This window comes from Felis catus, chromosome F1 (assembly GCF_018350175.1).
Source record: "Felis catus isolate Fca126 chromosome F1, F.catus_Fca126_mat1.0, whole genome shotgun sequence".
NCBI lineage: Eukaryota > Metazoa > Chordata > Mammalia > Carnivora > Felidae > Felis > Felis catus.
In genome coordinates this window covers 455,691-476,911 of record NC_058384.1, presented here as the reverse complement: position 1 = coordinate 476,911, position 21,221 = coordinate 455,691, and the positions used below count along the sequence as shown (strand labels likewise).

The following is a 21,221-nucleotide window of genomic DNA, read 5'->3' as shown; positions in this document are numbered from 1 at the left end:
GAGACTTTGACTCGTGGCTTATTCAGAAGTGTCCCGGTTGGTTTCCAAGTGTTGGAGAATTCCCTGTTGTCACTCTTGCTGATTTTCTAGCGTGATTCCGTGGTGGTCAGAGAACACATGTTGTATGGTTTTCATTATTTAAATTTCTTGGCTTGAGTTTACGGCCCAGGGTGGGTCCTGTCCTGGTGTGTGTTCCACAGGTGCTGGGAAAGAACTCGATTCTGCTGCTGCTGGGGCAACAGCCTTGTTCCATAAATGCTCAATCGATCCTGTGGGATGATGGTAGTGTTGAATCCTTGTGCCTTTGCTGATTTTGTGTTCGGTATTTCCATCACCTGTTGAAAGAAGGGTATTCTAGAACTACATTCTAGTTGATTCTACTGATTTGTCTGGTTCCACTGGTTTCTGCTTGGTATATTTTGTAGCTCCATTGTTTGATCACACATACTTAGGGTTGCTGTGTCTTCCTGGGGGATATTCCTGTCTGTCTGCCGTGGTTGTTATTTTATTTGAAGTACACTGTATCTTATATTAAATATAGCCACTATTTCGCAAATATTTTCTTCTAGTCTGTGACTTGTTTTCTCATTCTTTCGATCGGGAATTTTCTTCTTGAGTTCTAGAAATTTGACTATGACATGTCTTGATGAATTTCTGTGGGTTTACCCTTTCTTGGGGGTTCACTCAACATCTTGAATATGTAAGGTTAGTTCTTTTACCAAGTTTGTAAAATTTTTCCGCCACTGTTTCCTTGAGCACCTGTTCAGCTCTGTCTGCTTTGTCCTCTTCCTGGCGTGAATGCTGGCTCTTTTGTCCCATGTGTCTGGGAGGCTCTGTTAGTTTTTTTTTTTTTTTTTCTCAGAAAATTTTCCATTTCTCAGTTTGGGTAACTTTTACTGTTCTGTCTTACATTTCAGCGAAGCTCTGCTCTGTCCCCTCCATTCTGCTGTGGAGCCCATCACCGAGCTTTTTGTTTTTGTTATTGTGTTTTCCAGTTGTGAACTTCCCATTTGGTGATTCTTTTTTTATTTTTAAGATTTTTTTTTATGTTTCTTTATTTTTGAGAGGCAGAGGAAGCATGAGCGGGGGAGGGGCAGAGAGAGGCGGAGACCCAGAATCCGAAGCAGGCTCCAGGCTCCGGGCCGTCGGCACAGAGCCCGACGCGGGGCTCGAACCCACGAACCGCGAGATCATGCCCTGAGACGAAGTCGGACACTCGACCGACTGAGCCACCCAGTCATTGGGTGATTCTTTATGTTTTATTTCTTGGCGGAGATTTCCAATTCTTTCCCACTTATTTCAAGTGCGTTCGTAATCGCTTGTGGAAGCAAATCTATTGTGTCTGCGTTGGAATCTTCAGCTCCTTCTCCCATTTATCATCTGTGTTGTCTTTTTCATTCAGTCTGAGATATTCTCGGTTCTTGGTGGGACGAGTGATTTTCAGTGGAAGCCTGGTCATCTTGAGTTTCCTAAGACTGGATTTTATTGAAACCTCCTGTTTTTCTGCCTTCCTCTCTCACTGCTCCAGAAGGAGGGAGGTTGAGGCCTCGTTCCTGCCGGGTGGAGGCGGGAGTGCCCCCTCCCTGGAGGCCACACGGATACTCCCTGGCTGCTGGATGGTGACAAAACTCCTCACTGTCCACGAGACTTTGTCTTTCACCACCCGGCAGGAAGAGGAAGGGGCATTAGGTTACTGCACGGCGGTCGTGGTGATGGTGATGATGGGGGCCTCTGGGCACTATGCCAAACAGCTTATGAGGACTCGTTGGTCACGCCTCACAAGTGTATGAGTGATAACCCTGTTTTTCGGATGGGCAGAGAGAGGCTCGGGAAGGCAACTTGCTCAAAGTCGTCAGGCGCTAGGTTCGTGGGAGGTCTGAACACCTCACACACCATTCCAGAATGCTGGCGGTGCATGTGGCATTTGGCTGGAGCAGCGGATTGATCGGAGGGGCAAAGGGGTGAGCAAAGGGGTCTTTCAGCAAAGGGCTGAGCACCTGAGTGGCCCTCGTCGGGGAACCCAAGGCAGGTGAGGACACGAGACGGGGGCAGGGTCGAGTTCCTGCTACGTAAGGTGACAGTGTGACCCTCCCAACAAAATCCCTTCCTGGGTTACCTTTTGTGTCGTTTCCAAAACACTAGTGAGACAACCGGGTTTACTGTCTTTCTTTTCTAAAGACAAATGTTACATTGGGGGCTTTTAAAGAAAAACCTTTAGAACTTTTTGATAGAAGGTTTGGGATGTGATGGGTTGAATTCTACTCAGCTTGTGGCTCCTTCATTTAACAATGTCATGTTCCCGAATCACGCTTAGTCATTCATTCAGAGTCATTCAGGTCAACGAGACACAGTGTGTACAGACAGACGGCGTCACCCAGGAGAGGCAGGGGACAGAGAGAGGGGAAGGAAAGATTCCAATTGAATTCTGTTCCAAAACGCTGGATGGGACTGGCCAGAGAGGGGGAGTGTGCAAAGAATCAGACCAGAAGATGCTTGGATAGCATGGCTGTGGCAAAGCAGTCAGGCAGCGGTCCTGAGGGACTTAGAGACACATCCTGTCAACACAGAGGGAAGGCAGAAGGGTTCACAATCCGGTGGGGAGCTACAGGGAGCCGTTTGCCCCAAACATGCCACAGAACACGAGTTCCACGGAGTGATCTAAGGGAAAAGGGTCCCATGGTTCGTGTGAAAGACCTGGTTAGAGAACTGGATTTCTTTGCTGCAGGCCTTGTCAGAGCCTTTAAAACGTTCAGGTGCCTTATAAACACCCAAGAGGGGAGGTAGTAGGCAGGGTTCCGGAAACCACTGGTTTACAGAAATCCCCCCACTGAGCCATTCACAGACTCTTTTCCTTTCTCGGAGATTTCGTGTGATCACTGTAACCTCACACTTTACCTTACACGGATTATTTCGTCATCCCTCCAAACATCCCTTTGCCCTTGGGGTTATAATTTGCAAGTTCCGGGACAGGAAAAGCCTTACGACCCAGAACTGAACCCCCAGCTGTGGATTTTTCTCTACTTTCTCAACAATGTGCCTGATGCACGCTTCGAAGACCACTGGAGCGCTCAATGACTATTTTCTATTTAACCCTGAATTTACCGAGGCAAAAGCAATTTTCTGAGCCCCCCGCCTTCCACCCAGCCCTCTCAACTACCCCCAGTGAATCACAGAACTCGTTCACGAGAGGACACGGCAGTATTTTATATACTTTCTCGAATCAACGCTCAGTTCTAATCAGAGTGCCACGCACCACAGCACCCCCACCCCCGCACCTCCCCCCTCCCGCGCGCCCGCCCTCAGCAGCCCTGCGGCCCCGCCTCCTCCCGCGCCCGCCGGTCCAGGAGGCTGCGGGCCAGCGCGCGCGCCTGGTCCCCCCGGGGGGCCCTGGAGAGCTTCTCGAAATCCTCCAACGTGGCGTCCTGCTCCCGGGAGATGTGCTCCCTCCTCTGCTGCTTCCTCCGGATGGCCTCCTTGATGCCCTCGATGTGGCACTTGCCCTCCTTCTCGGCTTTCAGCTTCAGAATGTGCCGGTTCTCCCCCCGCAGGACGCCGAGCTCGTCCCCGCCGCCCCCGGCCCGCCGCGCCCTGCGCTCGGCCAGCTCGGTCAGCAGCCCCTTGTGCGCCGGCACCTGCTCCCCGGCCTCCGCGCGCCGCCGCCGCCGCACCTGCTGCAGAGGCTCCCGGGGCCGCTGCGCCCCGGGCCCCAGCTCCCTCCCCAGGCCCGGCTGCGCCCCCGGGCACCGCTGGGCGCCCTGCTCCTGGGACAGCTTCCTCAGCAGCTCTTCGGCCTTGGCCTGGCAGTCCAGGAGCACCTTCCGGGCCTGGTAGTTGACCAGGGAGCTGAGGTTGGTCTCCCGGACCGGCTCCTGGGTGTCCGTGGGGTGCAGGCCCTGCCGGGGACCCGCCCGCTCGGGCCTCTCGGGCTCCGGCGCGCGCAGCTCACGGCTCTGCCGGGGGATCGCCGGCGCGAGCTTCGGGGCGCGCTCCGGGTCGTCGTCCGGCCTCGCGGGGCCGTGGCGCCGTCGGACGCGCCGCTCCTGCTGCCGCCACTGCTCGCGGCTCTCGTGCAGAAGCCGCTCGCGCTCCCGCTCCAGGGTCCGCTGCACCTTCTGGTCCGAGAGCCTCAGCTCCTCCCAGGCGGCGGCCGCCTGCTGCTGCAGCTCCCGCATCCTCTGGGCCTTCCGGAGCCGGGTCAGGACCAGGGCCACGATCTTCTGGCCCCTGGAGGTCGTGAGCGCCTCCTCCAGCTCGGTCCTGAGGAGCTGGGCGCGCGGGCTCGGCCGCTCCTCGCGCGACGCTGACGGCTGGGACGGCTGGCGGGCCGCGGACTCCCCAGGGTCACTGCCTTCCCGCAGGTGGGCGCACGCGCAAGCCGCCGGCGCCGCGCACTCCTGGGACCGCCCCGAAGACCTCTGGGACAGAGCCGAGGACAGGGACCGGCGACCCGCTCCTCCGCACGGCGGCACTGCCCACTGGTCTCGGCTCTGCGCCCTCTGCGCCCCGAAGATCCCGCCCGGGGGGCTGGACGCTCCCTCGCGGCAAGGTGGGGGCGAGCCTCCCCGGGCTGGAGGGCAGTGCCAGGGCCCTGGGGGCTGCCGTCGCCAGGCCGGGCCTTGCGCGCCGGCCCCCGGCTCGCCCCAGGCGTCCTCCAGGCGCCGTCCGTGGGGCCGGGGCCTCCTGGCACCGTCCGGGGGCCCAGTGGCCACGTCGGTCAGGCTGCGGCTCTCTCGGGGCGAGTCCGGGCACCTGCGCCTTCCAGGCCGCGCGGTGGGCGCGCAGCGCGCATGTGGCGAGGGTGTCCCGGCTTCGCTCCCCGAGCCCGGGGTGGTGGCCCCCGAGCCCGGGTCCAGGAGGGAGCTCGGGCAAAAGCGGCCTAAGCCCTCCATACTCGCGCCCGTGTCCGACTCCGCGGCGCTGCGGGGGGCCCCTGGGGTGGGGGGCCTGCCCCGGCTCCGCGCCTGTGACGCCCTGCCTACTTCACAATGCTCCCCGGCCGGGCCTTCGGACAGCCCCACCGCCTGGGGCCGCAGGTATCAGGAGCCCCAGAAGCTGAGGGTGCACGGGGAGCCCCAGGGGTCTCAGGCGAGGACTGAATTCGCGTGTGTACACCTTCACGTGGCGGGATTTTAACGGAACCGGGAGAGGGCGTCACCCCAGCGTGGAACGCGGAGGGCTGGCGGGGTTGCCGGTGTGCGCTCACGCCCCTCCCCACGCTTTGCCGGTTAAGTTAGCAAACCCGAGTGTGTTTTGTTTACTTTTTTTTTTTTCACTTTAGAACAGAAAAAGACTAGTCTATTTTTTTCCTAGTACAGCGATTACTACTTTTGTCAAAACGTGAATGTTGTGCGCACACTTCTGAAACAGCATCAGGTTGTTTTCTCCTTGTGGAGGCACCTGGGGCTGCGGGGGGAGTCACTGGATCTGGTCCTGCAGAGCTGAGTCTGAATCCTCCCCTCCCCACCCCCCACCCCCCCCACTCCCCCCACCCCCCCCACCGTGTGGTCTCCGGAAGTTCTGGAAACTTCCTGGAGGAGGGGCCTGACATGATCAGGAGGGGCCTGACATGATCAGGGCGGCAGGATCCCTGAGGGTCAAGGGCTTAGCATGTAATAAATGTTATCTTGACATCCTGCTAGGCCTCAGTTAAAAGTTGTAAGACTTCATCTGTGGGTTTACGGAAAGTTTCTGCAGATTCCTAGCTTAAGAAGAGAACGGAATAACGGAATTAGTACCATTCTGAAGCAGGCCCCGTCATGTTTGTCCTGTGATCCGCATCTGAGACATCCTCTCCTTTCTCCAGGTGCAGTGAGGACACAGCTCTGGGCAATATTCTCAAATACGGTCTCTCCTTAAAGAAGAGAGATGAGGATTCCTGCCCCACCCCCCCCCCCCACCCCAGCTGCTGCACCCACATCTCTGAATGTCACAGGCAGGGCCAGTAACGCTGGTAACACTTCCTTGAGACGAGGCTGCAGCCTGGCCCTGTGAACTCATTTCCCCACAGGTCACGTGGTCAATGGCAGGGTGTTCAGATCCACTTTTTTCCCATGATGCCATGCTGCCTCCAGGAAATGCATTTTCAGTTGAGGCCTGTGCTGTGGACCCCCTGTCCCCCACCAACACCCACTGTGTTGGTATTTGGAGGTGGGCCTTGGGAGGGAATTAGGGGTAGAGGAGGTCACAGGGCCCCATGATGGCATCGGTGTCCCTGTAGGCAGAGGAAGAGACAGCAGTTTCCTCTGTGCCCTGTGAGGACGCAGCAGAAGGCGGCCGTCTGTAAGGCAGGAGGCGGGTCCTCACCAGAACTGAACTGGCTGGCGCCTTGATCTTGGCTTCCCGGCCTCCACACCTGTGACTGGAATATTCCTCAGGCTTCCTGGCCCGTGGTGTTTGGGTGTAGCAGCCTGAGCCGCCCAAGATGAGATGCTTTGAAGAAAATGAGGACTGCGCGTCCACCAGAGAGTCATGGTGGCCATGTCCTTGAGGCCATGTGGTGGCAGTCTTGACCAGAGTGATCTGCCCTCCCCGGGGCCGTCCTGCCGGGCTGGGGGCTCACGTGCTGTCATTTTAGCACATCTGCAGCTGAGGATAAGATTTTTATTGGTGCTACTGATACCGTCATTAGAGATCACATTGTGACTAATTTTTACTAAGAGGTGACTTCTTAAAAAATTAAGTTAGATTTCAAATGGAATAATTTAAGTTAGGAAGTTTTTAGGCATGGACTGAGCAGTGCTGATACCCGAGTGTCCCACGTCTCTAACTTCTTTGTCACACATCCTGCGCACCTGAACATGGCTCGGGCCGGTGCCAGGCCGCTTCTGGTCACAGCAGAGCGGTGTCGTGGGGCACGACACAGCCACCCCAGGGCCAGGAGACCTGCCACCAGCCAGCGCTGCGGCCCGTGGAGTCCCCTCAAGTGGTCACGTTCCCCCCCCCCCCTGAGTTTTCTGTTTCTTCAGCCCTGCAGGAGATAATCTGTGGATTTCTTTCGGCCCCAGATGTAACTGGAAAGAGGGAGTTCAAGCTTGGCCACCACTGCAGCCTTCATTCTGTAGAGCAAACTCGAGTTAACCCATGAAAGGCGCCTACCGTGGTGCCCGGCCTGTGCTCGCAGCCTCGTAAGCATCAGCCACTAGACTCATCATGACCATCAGGCCAAGAGCAGTGGAAGCGGAACTGCGTGGGGCTGGATTGAAAGACCGGGTTTGGAACAGAGCCACGCAAAGAACCCAGGGACTCAAACTCCCACCCGGGGCTCTTGCCTCCCCGAGGGCCCCCAGAATTCCTTGTGGAGTTGAGAGTAGTTCATTCACCTCCGCCGATGACTGAATGCGGGACTCGGTCCCCACTTTACCGTGACACAAATATCCACGGACGGTCTAGGCCAGGACGAGGAAGGCCATCTGGGTTGTTGTAAGGAGGGCTTCGTGCAGGGTGACGTCGGCACTACCCCCGCGTGGGGGCAACCAGGATCCCTGCGGACTGGGATGGGTGTGGTGGGAGTTCCCACCGGGCAGAAGCCACGTGGCCGGGGGGAGCCGCAGAGACACCGGCACACAGGGGTCGTGTACGTGTATGTTGTGCGGTGGGGGTGCCTGATGGGTGGGTCCCCCAGCGGTGCAGGCTGGGCCCGGGTTCCAGAGGCCTCCCACCAGGCCCCAGGATTCCCCAGGGCCCTGGCAGGGGTGGGGCTGGAGGGCTTCGGGCAGCTCTGAGGTCCCTGCTCCTCTGTCCCCAGTACGGCTCATGCTTAACCTGTTTTATATCCTGGGGCTCTTGGTAACACCTCGCCGAAGAGAATTGGGGTTCTGCTTGTTAAAAAGGGTTGAAATCCACTGTGTAGACAATAGTGAGTCCATTCACGTCTTGAAACAGAAAGAGGGGATATGATGGGTCTGTATTTTAAAGCTCAGCCTTGGAGACTGGCCATAGGGGGCTGGCTGGTCAGGAATCCAGGTGAGCCAGCAGGACGGTAACCCCAGGGTGGCCAGGGCACGGGAGGGGCAGGTCAGAGGTCGAGACTGGGACCTGAGGGTGGGTTCTGCCTGCAGAAGCCTGGGCGGGTGTGGACGGAGGTGACCTTGGGAACAGCAGTCGTGGAAATGAGTCGCAGGATCTGTGATAGCATGGCAGCCCCACAGCATGGAACAGCCAGCCGAGTGCCTGGAAGAGACGGCACGAAGCCGGGCAGAGAGTCCTTCCCTCCCAGGGCTCCGGACCGGCGGAGGGCGGGTCCCCCTGAGCCTGGGCAGAGGCCGGCTCGTTCGCGCGGATGGAAGGGACGTTTGGCAAGTGCTGAGTGGCCAGGCAATCATTCCCTTGATAAACTGCAAACAATCGGCCTCCTTTTCAGTTGGCAGAAAAATCCTCAAAGCATTTCCCTGGAGGCCCCAGGATTTGGGCCTTCTGCCAAAGACCCGGGCCTCCTTTGTTTCGTTTGTCGGAATCTTGGCAACTATGGCAGACTGACCCCCTCGTTCAAATCCGTCTGTGCGACGGGGTGTGCCCTGTGCCCTTGGCAGAAGGTTCTGGAGACTTCTTGCTGCGTGTCCCGGAGCTGGGTCGTGGGTGGCTCGTCTTCTGAGTGTAGAACACGCGTGGATCGCAAAAACACGCGTGGGAGAGCGTAATATCTCAACACCTGTATCTTGGCTACTTGGGATGGTATTTCAAACACAACGGACTAAAGGAAATATCAAAATTAATTTCACACGTGGCTTGTTTTGATCTCCTAGTAAATTTAAAGTTACATGTATATGTAATGTCAACTGTGGCAGATTTCTGTGGATTACTTTGAAATCAGCTTTTCTAAGGAGGCGACAATTGGGGCGAAAGTTTCTTCTCCGTGGCCGGATGACAGGGTCAAGTATTAATTTTCAAAATCCAGCTGTGGAGTCCAATCTCACAGGAACTCGGTTCTTCCTGCCCACCCCACTTTTTCCTCACCTCACCCAGGAAAACAGACGCCCCAAAGTAGTAGGGTCAGCAGATACAGCAGGGGCCACTCTGGACGTGCGTGTGGGAGACACGGACGCAGGAAAAACGCCAGGCCCACAGAGCGGTAGAGAAAGAAAAGTCTTGCATGAACACCCAGGGCAGTAACGGAAAACTTACGCTAATGCAGAGCCAGGGATGAAAATTGTAGCCTGTAAACTTCTTCAGAAAAAGAAAAAAGTGGGCTAAGAGCCTGGAACTATGACAGTTACGTTTCCGTGGAAACCATCATTTACCCACGATGCACACTTTCCACACGTGTGCTGCCGTGTGTAAGGGCATCATCGCTCCGCGTGCTGCGGGCGCAGACCCTTTCCCGGCAGCGGCGAGGGGCGCAGCCCGGCCTCTCCTGGGGCACAGAGAGGGTGTCCCCGGCCCGGCCGCCAGCCCAGCCTCCGCGTGGCGGCCCCGCGGCCTCGGCCGGAGAAAGTCACGTGTGGATGAGGGGGAGGAGAGGGTTCTAGAGAGTCGCGGTTTTCGGCGCGTTGGGATCTGATGAACCTGAGTGCAATCAGAGGCAGATGGCAATCAGCCAGTTCTCGCGAGGACAGGAGGGGTCACGCGTACTTTCAGGGCAGACGGTGAGCTCACCCCCACGGTGGGTCAGGGGGACCCACCAACAGTGACAGACGCACACGATGGCACAATTCCGTTACTTATTTTGAAACCTTATGACAAGGAGTTCGTAATGCTAGACACAGGAAGAGGCTTTTGCAGTAGAAACCGGGGGAGGGGGGAGGCTGCACGTCATGACTCACCCGACTTGGGGTCACTTCTTCATCCTCAACGTAACAGACATTCTGCCGAACGTTTTCTGGAAAGAACGTGCTTCGTCAAAACTTAAAAGCGTGGGGTTTTTAAAGTCTGCCCTTCCCCCTGGCTTGTTAAAACGGAGCCTGGAGTTTTTAACTTCAAAGGAAATGTGTTCTTCAGAAACTCTGCGAGAGGGAGGGCAGCTGGGCAGCGGGGTCTGGGCGTCCAGTGGGCACCTCTCGTGATCTCTTGTGGCCCCGTCAGGGCGCTCCTTGCCGGCTCGGGTCCACCGCAGGGCTACACGCGTGGCCCCGTGAGTATTTGATCAACAAAGTCCTCTGCCAGGAAGCTCCCAGAGAGAACGGACGGACCCGCTTGCCTCCGTCCCCAGAGTATCTCCAGCACCTGCTTTGGCCGCGCGCGTTGTGCTTCCGTGAAAAGACACACTCCTTCGTTCATCGAGCACTTTTTAACCTTTTTAATGTTTTATTATTTATTTTAGAGAGAGAGACAGAGTGCGAGCACCAGCAGGGGAGAGGAAAAGAGAGAGAGGGAGACACTGTATCTGAAGCAGGCTCCGTGCTGTCAGCCCAGAGCCCGACGCGGGGCTCGAACCCCTGAACCGCGAGATCGTGACCTGAGCCGAAATCGGACGTGTGACCGACTGAGCTCACCGGGCACCCCGAGCCACAGAGCATTATTAACCCTGTGCTTGGCATACGGTGGATGTAGAGATCAAGACCCGGTCCCTGCTCTTTGTCAACTTAGACATACCTGGTGGACGGTGGCAGTGGCCAGAAGAAAGATCCTAAAATCCCAGGGGACTTTCAGGTGAAGGAAACCCTTCTGGGCCGGAGGGCTGGGTGGGGGGATGATCGACCGTTAGCCCCGGAGGACGGCATCGCGGTCCCGTTCCGTGCCGCGCGTCCAGTGCCTACCGCGGTGTCTCGCACATAGTGGGACTGAGTGCGTGTCTGCCGGGGAGAGACTGTGGGGTTCGGCTCTCGGCTGCGAGCTCAGCGCGTGCTGGCTGAGCGTCGAGGCGGCGATTGCACGGAACGTTAGGTGTTTGCTTCCTGAAGGAGACGCGGGTGCCGAGCCGACAGCGCTTTCAAAGGCAAGGGCCTTCGCGAAACCAAGGAAGAAAGGCCAGGTGGTAGGAGATGGGACACAAGGGGAAGGTCGGAAAACAGCATTTTAAAAAAAAAAATTTTTTTTTTAATGTGTATTTATTTTTGAGACAGAGAGAGACAGAGCATGAACGGGGGAGGGGCAGAGAGAGAGGGAGACACAGAATCTGAAACAGGCTCCAGGCTCCGAGCCGTCAGCACAGAGCCCAACACGGGGCTCGAACTCACGGACCGTGAGATCATGACCTGAGCCGAAGTCGGACGCTCAACCGACTGAGCCCCCCTGGCACCCCAACAGCATTTTTAATATAATTCCCTGCTGAAAGCGTGTCTGAAAGCGTGTGTACCTTTAGCCGGTAGTCAGCTAGAGGAGACGGGTTGACCACCGGGCGCGACGTTGTTAAACCACCTCGTTAGCAACACCCGCTCCATTTAATCCAAGAACCAAATCTCGGCAGATACAGGTCAAAGCTTGGAGTTGCTGCGAATGTGTCCAATTCAGCGTTAAGAGAAAGGCTAAAAGCCCAGAGAGCATTTCTGCTGCTGTTCCCCACCCCGCCCCACCCCGCCCCACCCCGTGATCTAAATGTAACGGAAATGACAGTCTACGTATCAGATATTTACGAGCGCTCATGGGCTCTGGAGTGGCCGCTATCTTTCATACTGGGATGAAAGAGCCGTGAGGAAGAGAGTGTGATGGGCCTCACTCAGAAGGGGCTGGAGTGTGAGCAGGTGAGACAGCGATGAGGAAGGGGGCAGTGGGGGGGGGGGGAGAAGCGGAGAGGAAGGGGGCGGGGGGGGGAAGCAAAGAGGAAGGGGGTGGGGGGGAAGAGGCAAAGAGGAAGAGGGCAGCGGTGGGGGAGAAGCAAAGGAGGGGGGAGAAGCAAAGAGGAAGCGGTGGGGGGGGAGAGAAGCAAAGAAATGGGTGAGTTCAGGTTAATTCACAGCCTTTCAGCCTAGCAGGCTCTTCGCCCACTGAAACCCAAGTTTTCCTTCTCTTCCGCAAATTCCTCCAGGTCCCTCTGCATCGATGTGGGACCCTGTGACTCGCTGGCCACACGACCTCAGTGGAAAGTAGGCAGAAGAGAGGAGGTCACACTAAGCACAGCCCCGGAGCCTCGTCCTCCCTCCCCTGTGGGAGGATGTGAAAACATTTGTTCTGATTGTGCTGTTTTGACCCAGTCTTGAGACCCTGGCCCAGGGCTGGCCGGTTCTCCTGAGCAGTGGATTTGGTCCACACCCCAACCCCTTCCTTCACGCTCTGGGTCACTGTGCATGCCCCCTAATTGTCCCAGGGGTAACCCCTGCACCCCAGAGCCCTCCAAAATTATGCAAATTATCCAGTCCTCAGGGAGCTCACGGGACCTAGCTAAGCATGTCCCACCTGACGCACCTTAGCTGCGCCCGAGAGCCCTGTTTGCTGTTACTCTGCCCTGGGCACAGCCCCCAGGGCCCTGCCCGACAACCTCCCATTTCTGGCTCTAAGTAACAAAGAATCCTGCCCTTCATCTGAGCGTCACTGGTGTTGGGTCCTGCCATCTGTGAGTCTTACGAGAGGCTCTGGAAAGCCATGTGCTGCGGACAACAAAGTCGCCTTCTGCCCGAGCTCCGGAATGAACACCGGGGAGCAGACGATCCACCCCGCCGTCCCCGTACCTCCCTCCGCGTCAGCGCCTGCCCCGCACTGGGGGCGGGGGTAGAGCTACGGGAGTGATGCTGGCCCAGTACGGGGTCAGCCCGTCTGCCACGGTGGGCAGGCGACCCTACTCTAGTTACCAGGAGAGAACAACCACCAGCTGCTGGGGATGTGGTCGGGGTGGGAAACTTCTGGAGAGATGAGAGCCGCCACCCCAACAGCCCGACGAAGAGGTTGACTTTTTGCCAAGTGGCAAACCGGGTTAGCATTTTCATTTCAATTTAATTTGTTTGAGAGAAAAAGGGAGAGAATCCCAAGCAGGCTCCACGCTCGATGCAGAGCCTGACACGGGGCTCGATCCCACGAACCACGAGATCATGACTTGAGCTGAAATCGAGAGTCGGAGGCTTAACACCCTGAGCCCCCCAGGCGCCCCACCTTCTGCATCTCAGATAAATTTTTAATCACCTAAGCAATCCATAATAACCAAAAAAAAAATCCAAATACATTAAATTAAATAATGAAAACAAAATAAAAGTCATAGAAATACAACGGTAGTACCTCGGACCACCTCTCCCCGCTGACTCCACCTGCTCTCGCTGACCTGGACTCGACCCTGTCTGCCGTCCATCACGTCTCTCTCTTCTTCGGTGCTCACGTTTTTCCACAGAAAATGTGCGGTACTGTTTCCCCGTAAATCACATCTCGCCGCACACCTGGTTCCACGAGTTGCCCCTCTTACTCAACCCCGGGCTCCCACGTGGAGACGAACCCCCCCCTTGGGGCTGCAGCGACCCTCCCGGTGCCCACACCGCAGTCATGCCGTTCGCCAGGCTGTTCCCGATTTTCCGCCGTCGCAAAAGCGCCTGCGGCGAACGTGCCCGGATCTGCTTGTCTGGACACTTCCCAGGTGTGATCTGTCCGTCCTGCGTCCTGCGGGGCGGGCACTGACATCGTCTCCTTCCTAATGTTTGGGGCCGGCAAGGGCCCAGTGTCTATGTATCAGCACAGAAGACAAAGACACGGTTAATACACAGCGATTCTCAGTCCTCCCTGCGGGATCCGGGACCCCTCTCCCTGCGTCGTCACGAAACACCTGATGTTGTCAGACGTGCATCCGTAGTCGGTCTGACGGGTGAAAACGGTGCCCGTGGTCGTCGCCGTGCTGCGATGGATGGTGCTGCTGGGGTCTCCACGTCTCTGCGGCCCCTCCCAAGTCACTCCCGCTTCCGCACACACACCCATCTCTGTCTTACACACCAGCTCCCCTGCACGCCTCACTGAGCCCTCTCACTACGGAACTTTCCGTGCCGCTTCTCGGCCTGCTTTCTAAGTTCTCTCCTTGGTCTCTGCCCCACCCCGACCCCCACCGGCCCCCCGGTCTTCACGAGGGCTGCTCCCTGCGCCTGGGACGACCCCTGAACCCCTCTTCCCTCCTTCCCCTCACGCACACGTTCATATGACTTACGGGGTCACCTCCAGGGTCCGTTGCCAGGACACCCCCTCCTCTGTGCTTTCCCATACCTGCCCGGTGACGTTAATCGCAGACTTATTTGTCAGCTGTCTCCGCAGACTATAGACTCGTTGAAGACGAGGATGCATCTTCTCCGTTCCCGAAGCCTCCGTTCCGAGCAGTACCCACCAGACACTTCGCACGGGCGGCAGGATGTGTGCGAGGTGACTGTCCCCACCCAGGCCACAGCTCGTCTCCTCCCTGAGGGTGCTGGCAGGTGCATCAGACGCTTTGAGAATTCTAGATCCACGTTCACACACAACATCCGTGTAGTGTTCTAGCAAGTTCTGAGCTCTTAGGCTGTGGTCGGTTGTGTGTTTTCCTGGACGTGCAGGATTCTGGAGACCCACAGAGAAGACAGGAGGTCAGTTGGCTCATCTCGGGTTGTCAGTCTCGGGAAGGAATCTCCTTCTAATACGAATTAATTAATTCAGAGAAACATCCTGATTGCCCCTCTGTGCTCCAGACTGTGTGCTCAGCCACAGGTGGACCATGCAGGCAGGCCTGTTCTTGCCCCAATGCCTGGCAGGCAACCCCCCCCCCCAACACCGTGCAGTCTTGCAGAGTGGATGGAAGGTTCTGTGGGGGAGGTGATGTCTAGGGGGTGAGGGCCATGCAGGTGCCTGGGGGCCCCGAGAGGGCTCGGGAGGGAGCAGGGGGGACCACATGCAGGACACAGGGTTGGCACAATGCGAGGCCCATCACGTCCCTTCCCTGCTCACAAGCCTCCCGTGGCCTGTGCCCACTCAGAGGAAAGGCCGGGTCACGGCCAAGGACTCTAAGGCCACCTCGGCCAGGCCACCTCTGCGACCTCAGTCCCCCAGTCTCCCTACCATCCACCGACTCCAGCCCCCCAGACGTCCCTCCTGTTTCCTGCAGGTGACAGGGACTCTGTGTCTCTGATGCCTGGAAATGCTTTCCCCCCAGAAAACTGTATGGCTCACTCCTTCACCTTGTCCAGGTCTTTTCTTGGAAGTCACCCCCAAGGAGGGCTCCCCTGCTTACCTTATTAAGAAATCCCCACTTGTTTCCTCGCACAGACCACGTGAGGGCTGGTGGCTCCCCCCGACCGCGCCAGTCCACTCTCTTCTTCGTTCTGGTCACCTAGTCTCCCCACAAAGACTACATTTCCCGGCTCCCCTTGTGGCCCGGTGCGGCCACGTGACTCGGTGCCCACGCGAGATTTGCGAGAGAACAAACTTGTGTGACTTGTCGCTTGCCCCAAAGGAGACGATTGCCGTAGGTTTGCTGTCTTTCCCCCTTTCCCACAGGCGGGACCCGGGACAGGCCCGCGACCGGCCTCAACTCTACACACGAAGACGTTATCTCAGGGGGCAGCAGGGCAGTGACTCGGGGAATCAGGGTCCCTGAAGGTGGAGCAGGGACGCGCCCACCTGGAATAGTGAGTCATCGAGGGTATTGGATGCTTTGCTACGAGGACCCCTCCTGTCCGGGGACCTACCCCCCTCTTCCCTCCCTGATGACGTGTACTTGTCCCATGACGTGTACGTGTCGTCATGTTACCTGTGTAATATTTATCATTACGTGCTTATCATTCCGCCCAGCACCTAACACCACGGAACATACGTGCTTTCCCTTAGCACGTCGTCCTTAACTAGACGGCGAGTTCTCGGAGGCGGATCTGCGACCTTGTTCACCATCACATCCCCAGCGCCCAGCCAGTGCTCCGTTCACAGTCGGTGCCCAGTTCATCTACCTGAAATGAAATACGGTTGTGTTTGGGAGGGGAGCCCTGGTTCTGCGGCCGACGCCTCTGTGAGGGAGGAAGAGGGCTAGAGGGGTCTTTTCCCACTTGGCCGGGGTCCGCACGCCGGCTGGCCTCATGCTGCTCCTCCTCTCGGGAGGAGTCCAGATCGTGATGTGTCCAGGGCGGTTGCTTGGTGGAAGGTGTGCGTGGAGTTGACCCAGGTCTGCGCCCGGGTGCTCCTGAGTCAATGGACTGACCTTCATCCTCCTCATGCTCACCTGTAAAATGAATGAAACACACACTTATCTTGCCGCGACACGTTTCGGGCGGATCGTGTCCCCTCAAAGCCCCAGCCCCAGCGCCTCAGGACGTGATTACATTCGGAGAGGGTTCAAATCGGGTCGTTAGGGGGGGTGTCCTCACAAGCAGAGGATGTGGAGGGAGAGACACAGAGGGACAGCTCAAGGACCCCGGGGGAAGGTGGCCATCTACTCGTTGGGGAGAGAGGCCTCTGAAGAAACCAAACCCTGACGCCAGGACTGTGAGAAACCGGACGTCTGTGGGTGGGATTTGGTCACGGCTGCCCCAGCAGACACGAGACACCGTAGAAAACTTACAAACGGTCCGCTGCAGCTGCCGCCCAAATGTTTGTCGTCTTAGGATGCACTAAAGCATCCTAAGCAAATTACTCAAAATGATTTGTCAGCCCTGCCATGGGCTGGTCAGAACCTGGGTCGCATCCAGAGTGAGGCCACGCGGCCGGCGAGGAGTCCAGCGATGGTCTTGTGGGCTGTGGCGGCGTTTCACCCAGAGACGGAGGCCCAGGGGCACACAAAGCCATCTGCAGCGACAGCGGTCTTCAGGAAGGCGGGTTCGATCTAGCTGTCTGGGCAGGGAGGGCAGCACCAGAAGCAGTTCAGGACACAGGAGGCTTTTCTAAACGAGCCGCTGGCTTCCTCGGGAAGCATCCCCTGGGCTGGCTGGCTGGCCGCTTGTTGGAAAAGTTAGAGAGGGGACCCCAGCTAGACCCCCTGTTCTCACCAGATAAACTTGGATGTTCCTTTCAGCCCTGATACTCTCTGTGCAAAAGGGTTGTTCTCTGGCTGAAGGACCCAGTTCAGTTGTGCTGAGATACATCTCCTACGACCGTCAACAAATATTCCCCAGCTTTGTTGATTCCATGGCTGTTAGAAGAGCTTTCGAAATTAACCGAGGGAAAAAGTGAAATCAGTATTCAAATCATGGAGGTGGGTCATAGGACCTCAGAAATGGGGAAGGGTGCCCAGCTAAGGCTCCAGACCCCCGAGTACAGGGTCGCAGGAATCAGCGTGCGCCAGTCAAAACCCCCAAAGCTGTCATCTGTTTGACAAAGCATAAACAAATAAACAAATACAGACACCGAGCTTGATTTATCTACTAAAAGTTAAACTATCCTGGAAGAATTTGTTAAAATTACTCCCAGTGAAAGACGACACAGTAAAAACTGTAATTTCCTGAGGACCATCAGTACGTGAGTTTTGGCAAGGCTGATAGAAGCAAGGGACAATTTGGTGGCAGTATAAGAAATACAGTTTTTGGTTGGCGAATTGCATGAGAATAACGGGGTGTCTGTCACGGGTTCTGATGTGACCCCCTGCTGGCACCACCTCCTTCTTCGTCCACCCAACTAGAGGGAGGCCAGGCCTCTGGAGGGGGAGGGATCTGCGGGGGTCTTCGGGCACACTGGGGTGGGGGTGGGGGAGGGGGGAGTATGGGGGCGGGGCAGTGGGGACAGGGATGGGGGATAGTGGGGGGGAGTGTGTGGGAGAGAGTGGGGACGGGGATGGGGGAGAGTGGGGTGGGGGGAGGCGGGTAAGTGGGGACGGGGATGGGGGAAAGGGGGGAGTGTGGGGGGTGGGGTGGGGTTTGGGGGGGTGGGGTGGGGTTTGGGGGGGTGGGCCGCACCATCGCGGGTGGGGGGCTGTGTGCCAAGATCTGCACCGGGGCGCACCCTGAAGCGCCGGGAGCAAACACCCTGAGCCCCTTGGGTTGCGACCCACCACTCGAGAAGCTTCCCCTCTCCGGGTACCCAGCCTTCTGCAGCTGCACGGACCACCCCCCACTTTCCTCGCGGGACAGCGCCCCCTGCCCTGCACGAAGGGCAGACGCCACGGTGCGGGGAGGAGAGTGTCTCAGCCACCTGGGTCGCCACGCGGGCCCAAAGGGGACACGCAGAGCCTCGGCGGGGGCCAGGGGTCCGGGGCCCGCGCGTCCCTCCCGGGGACAGGCCTCCTACTCCCAGGGCCCGGAAGGGGGGCGGGGCGCGCAGGCCGCGGGGCTGGCAGGTGCAGGCGCGCGGGCTTCCAATTGGTCGCGGCGCCGCGGCGGCCCCGCCCCGAGTGCGCGTGCCCGTGCGCGCCCCCGCCCCGCCGCGCGCCCCCGGCCGCGCCGCCGCTCTCGCGAGCTCAGGTGGCGGGCGCGCGGCCGGGCCGGCGTCCCCACCCCCCGCGCCCGAGCGCCCCGGGAGCCGGAGGGGGGGCGCGGGCGGGGGGCGGGCGCCGCCGAGGCTTCCGTCTGGCTCGCGCGGCGGCGGCGGCGGCGGCGGCAGAGGTCGCGCACAGATGCGGGTCGGAGCGGCGCGGGGCGGAGGCGGAGGCGGGAAGGCGGCTGCCCGAGGAGCCCCGCAGGTGAGCGCGGGAGCCCGTGGCCGGGGAGGGGGCGGCGCGCGAGGACCCCCCGCGACCCCGGGCCGGACGCCGGAGTGGGGGGTGGGGGTCGCTGCGGGGACCCGCTGCAGCGCCGCGAGATGCCCGACAGAGACACGCATAGGCCCGGGAAAAGTGCTCCTGTAGCCTGGGGACGCGGAGAGGCTGCGGACTTGGCGGCCGCGGTCCCGGCGCGACCCCCGCCTGGCCACCCCTCCCCCGCGGTCCGCACGCGCGGCGCCCCGTGGCGCTGCCTCCCGCTGCGCGCGCCTGGGGACCGGGTGGGGGGTCCCGTAGGGGGTCGTGGGGGGAGGGCTCGGTCCCGGCAGAAGGGGGCGGTGTATGGGGGTCCTGGCGGGGGGGGGGGAGACGGGGTCTGGGGGTGCCCTGCGGAGTGGTTGGGGGGCTCGGGTCCCGGAGGAGGGGGGGCGGGATAGGGGGTCTTGTGGGGGGGTCGTGGGGGGGGGCTTCTGTCCCGGCAGAAGGGGGCGGGGTAGGGGTGTCCCGGCGGAGGGGAGACGGGGTGGGGGGGTCCCGTGGAGAGTCGTGGGGCGGGGGCTCGTCCCGGCGGAGGACGGCGGGGTAGGGGGTCCCGTAAGGGGGTCGTGGGGTGGGGGCTCGGGTCCCGGCGGAGGGGGGCGGGGTGGGGGGTCCCGGCGGATGAGGGTGGCGGGGTAGGGGGTCCCGTGGGGGGTCGTGGGGGTGTTCAGGTCCCGGTGGAGGGGGGCAGGGTGGGGGGGGTCCAATGGGACGTTGTAGGGGGGGCGCTCGGATCCCCGTCGAGGGGCCGGGGTAGGGGGTCCTGTGGGGGGTCGCGGAGGGGGCGGGGTAGGGGGTCCTGTGGCGGGGGCGTGCGGGGGGGGGGGCTCGGATCCCAGTGAAGGGGGGCGGGGTGGGGAATCGTGGTGGGGGCCTCGGGTCCCGACAGAGGGGGCCGGGTAGGGGGTCCCGGCGGAGGGAAGATGGAGTGGGGGGGGTGTCCCGTGGGAGGTAGCGGGGGTGGGGGGGAGGCTCGGGTCCAGGGGGAGGGGGTCCCGGCTGAGGGAAGACGGGGTGGGGGGGGTCCCGTGGGGGTAGCGGGGTGGGGGCTCGGGTCCAGGCGGAGGGGGGCGGGGTGGGGGTCCCGGCGGAGGAGGGGGCGGCCCCGCGGCTCGGGCACCGCCGCGTCCGCTCCCGGCTGCAGGCGCCCGCCCGCCGGATGCCCGCGGTGCAGGAACGATGCATCATGGAATGAAGCCGAGCCCCGGAGACGGATGCCTGGAGCGGCAGCAGCCGCCGCCGCCGCAGCCGCCGCCCCCCCGCCGGCTCCTGGCCGCCGTCCTGTGGTTCCAGCTGGCGCTGTGCTTCGGCCCCGCGCAGCTCACGGGCGGTGAGTGACCGCAGGGCCCGGGGGTGGGGGGGTTGGGGGGGGCGCCGGACGGGCGGGACTTGCGGGGCGCGCGCCAGGGCCCGCCGCCGGCCTGAGACCACCCTCAGATCGCGACCCCCGGAGCTCCCCAACTCGACCGGAGGCGCCCCCGCGGTCTGTGTGGGGCTTCCCCCACCGCGGGCCTGGCCCCTGGTTCTGGGGTGGGGGAGGGGACGACGACCATAAACCTGGCCCATTATTCCTCCCTCGGCCAGGAGAGAGCGAGAGAGGGGGGTGGGGTGCCTCGTGCTTAGCGCGTGTTTGTGGCCCTTTGCCCCCTGTCTGTGCCCCAGGTTTCAGCCCCTGGGTTTAGGCGAGAGTTGGGGGCACCCCCTTTGTGAGCGTGTGGGGCCTGTGGAGGGGCCAGGCCGGCGGAGGGACGGGGTTGTGGGAAAGTTAACTTTCTCTCTCCTGGGGGGGGGGGTGTTCCGTTTGCATGAAGTAGGGGCGGGGTGGGGTGCAGGGCTTCCCGGAGGTGTGTCGCTGGGGCCGCTCTGCTCCTCGGGGTCTGTCACGGAGAGTGAGGTCTAGGGCGCCGAAGTAAAATCGTAGCCTCCGATTCAGTGGCGCATCTCCAGCTGTTGGGGTTCATGGGGGAGGGGAGGAGGAGGACAGATGGGGACCCTCGTCTGCATTAGCGACCTCATCGCTGTGGGTCATCGCTGCCCGCTCCGCATTTCTGGGAGCGCTTGCGCACCTGTGAGACGGGAAGGCTCGTGTTTCCGGAGCTGAACTGCTGTTCGTATATAAATAAACGATAATTGGTGGAAAAGCAGGTATTGACTGATATACGCAAGCCATTTCCTGTTTTCAAATATTGCTGTTTCAGAGAATGAAGGCGGAGAGGGAAGGCATGGTGACAAATTAGCAAAAGTGGGGGAGGGGTAACGGGTGGGGCCCTATGGCAGAGTCCTCCCTAGCTGGGGCATGTTGCTGAGCCGTCTGAACGACTTCTGGAGCATCAAGGAGCTTTCTGGGACGTGCTGGTCTCAGAATTAGTGATGAGACGCTCGCCTTACCCTGGGGACGGGGTTTGGGCTGTTTGATTTTCTAACAAGGGGGGACGTTTTTGGTGCTCTTGTATTTATAGAAAAGTCTCCCAGGCAGGTTTTCTCTTCAGAGAGGATGTGGGCAAAGGGGCCTCTGGCCAGGAGCTGTGCCGCCTGCCGGGGCTGCGGCCATAGCTTCTGGGGGCCAGGAGGGCACGCGTGGGGCTGGGCCTTTTCCTTCCCTGTTGTTTCCCCCCTCCCCCCTCCATTCAAGCTTTGATCTCTCAAACCAGGTCCATGAGCTCTTTCCATCCCCTGGGCCCATTTCTCCCTCAGAGCGAGGGATATCTGGGTTTATCTGTGTAGCGCCCGACCGCTGTCGTTGGAAGCGTGAGCTCGG

The 21,221-nt window shown here is 59.7% G+C and overlaps 2 protein-coding genes and 2 long non-coding RNA genes across 7 annotated transcripts in view; 2 read left to right on the top strand and 2 right to left on the bottom strand.

Annotated features, from left to right (window-relative positions):
- Window positions 1-3,298: 3,298 nt before the first annotated feature.
- Window positions 3,299-4,963, bottom strand: CCDC185 (coiled-coil domain containing 185). The gene has a single exon (XM_023247887.2). It carries the CDS (start codon window positions 4,887-4,889, stop codon window positions 3,300-3,302), a length of 1,590 nt encoding a protein of 529 aa, XP_023103655.2. The 5' UTR covers window positions 4,890-4,963; the 3' UTR covers window position 3,299.
- Window positions 4,964-5,617: 654 nt separating this feature from the next.
- LOC123382805 lies at window positions 5,618-14,330 on the top strand. Its single transcript, XR_006591779.1, has 2 exons — window positions 5,618-7,209; window positions 14,080-14,330. It is a non-coding gene; the product is annotated as an uncharacterized LOC123382805 (long non-coding RNA).
- LOC109495494 lies at window positions 11,727-18,027 on the bottom strand. 2 transcript variants are annotated; one of them, XR_006591778.1, is made up of 3 exons: window positions 17,780-18,027; window positions 16,470-16,626; window positions 11,727-15,749 (listed from the first exon to the last, which is right to left on the bottom strand). It is a non-coding gene; the product is annotated as an uncharacterized LOC109495494 (long non-coding RNA). The 2 variants fall into 2 exon arrangements; XR_006591777.1 differs by lacking the exon at window positions 17,780-18,027 and adding an exon at window positions 16,782-17,467.
- Window positions 18,028-18,221: 194 nt separating this feature from the next.
- SUSD4 (sushi domain containing 4) overlaps window positions 18,222-21,221 on the top strand; it is a 93,612-nt gene continuing 90,612 nt past the window's right edge. For 2 of the 3 annotated variants that reach the window (XM_045048450.1, XM_045048449.1), the window contains exons 1-2: window positions 18,222-18,406; window positions 19,608-19,793. In XM_045048450.1, coding sequence (XP_044904385.1) covers window positions 19,643-19,793 — 151 coding nt within the window. In that variant the 5' untranslated portion in view covers window positions 18,222-18,406; window positions 19,608-19,642. The remainder of the gene's footprint in view (window positions 18,407-19,607; window positions 19,794-21,221) is intronic. The other variant, XM_023247991.2, reaches the window with a different exon arrangement.

What these genes read in the sequence shown, in the direction of transcription:
- CCDC185 (XM_023247887.2), bottom strand. Translation starts at nt 4,889, where the DNA reads ATGGAGGGCTTAGGCCGCTTTTGCCCGAGCTCCCTCCTGGACCCGGGC.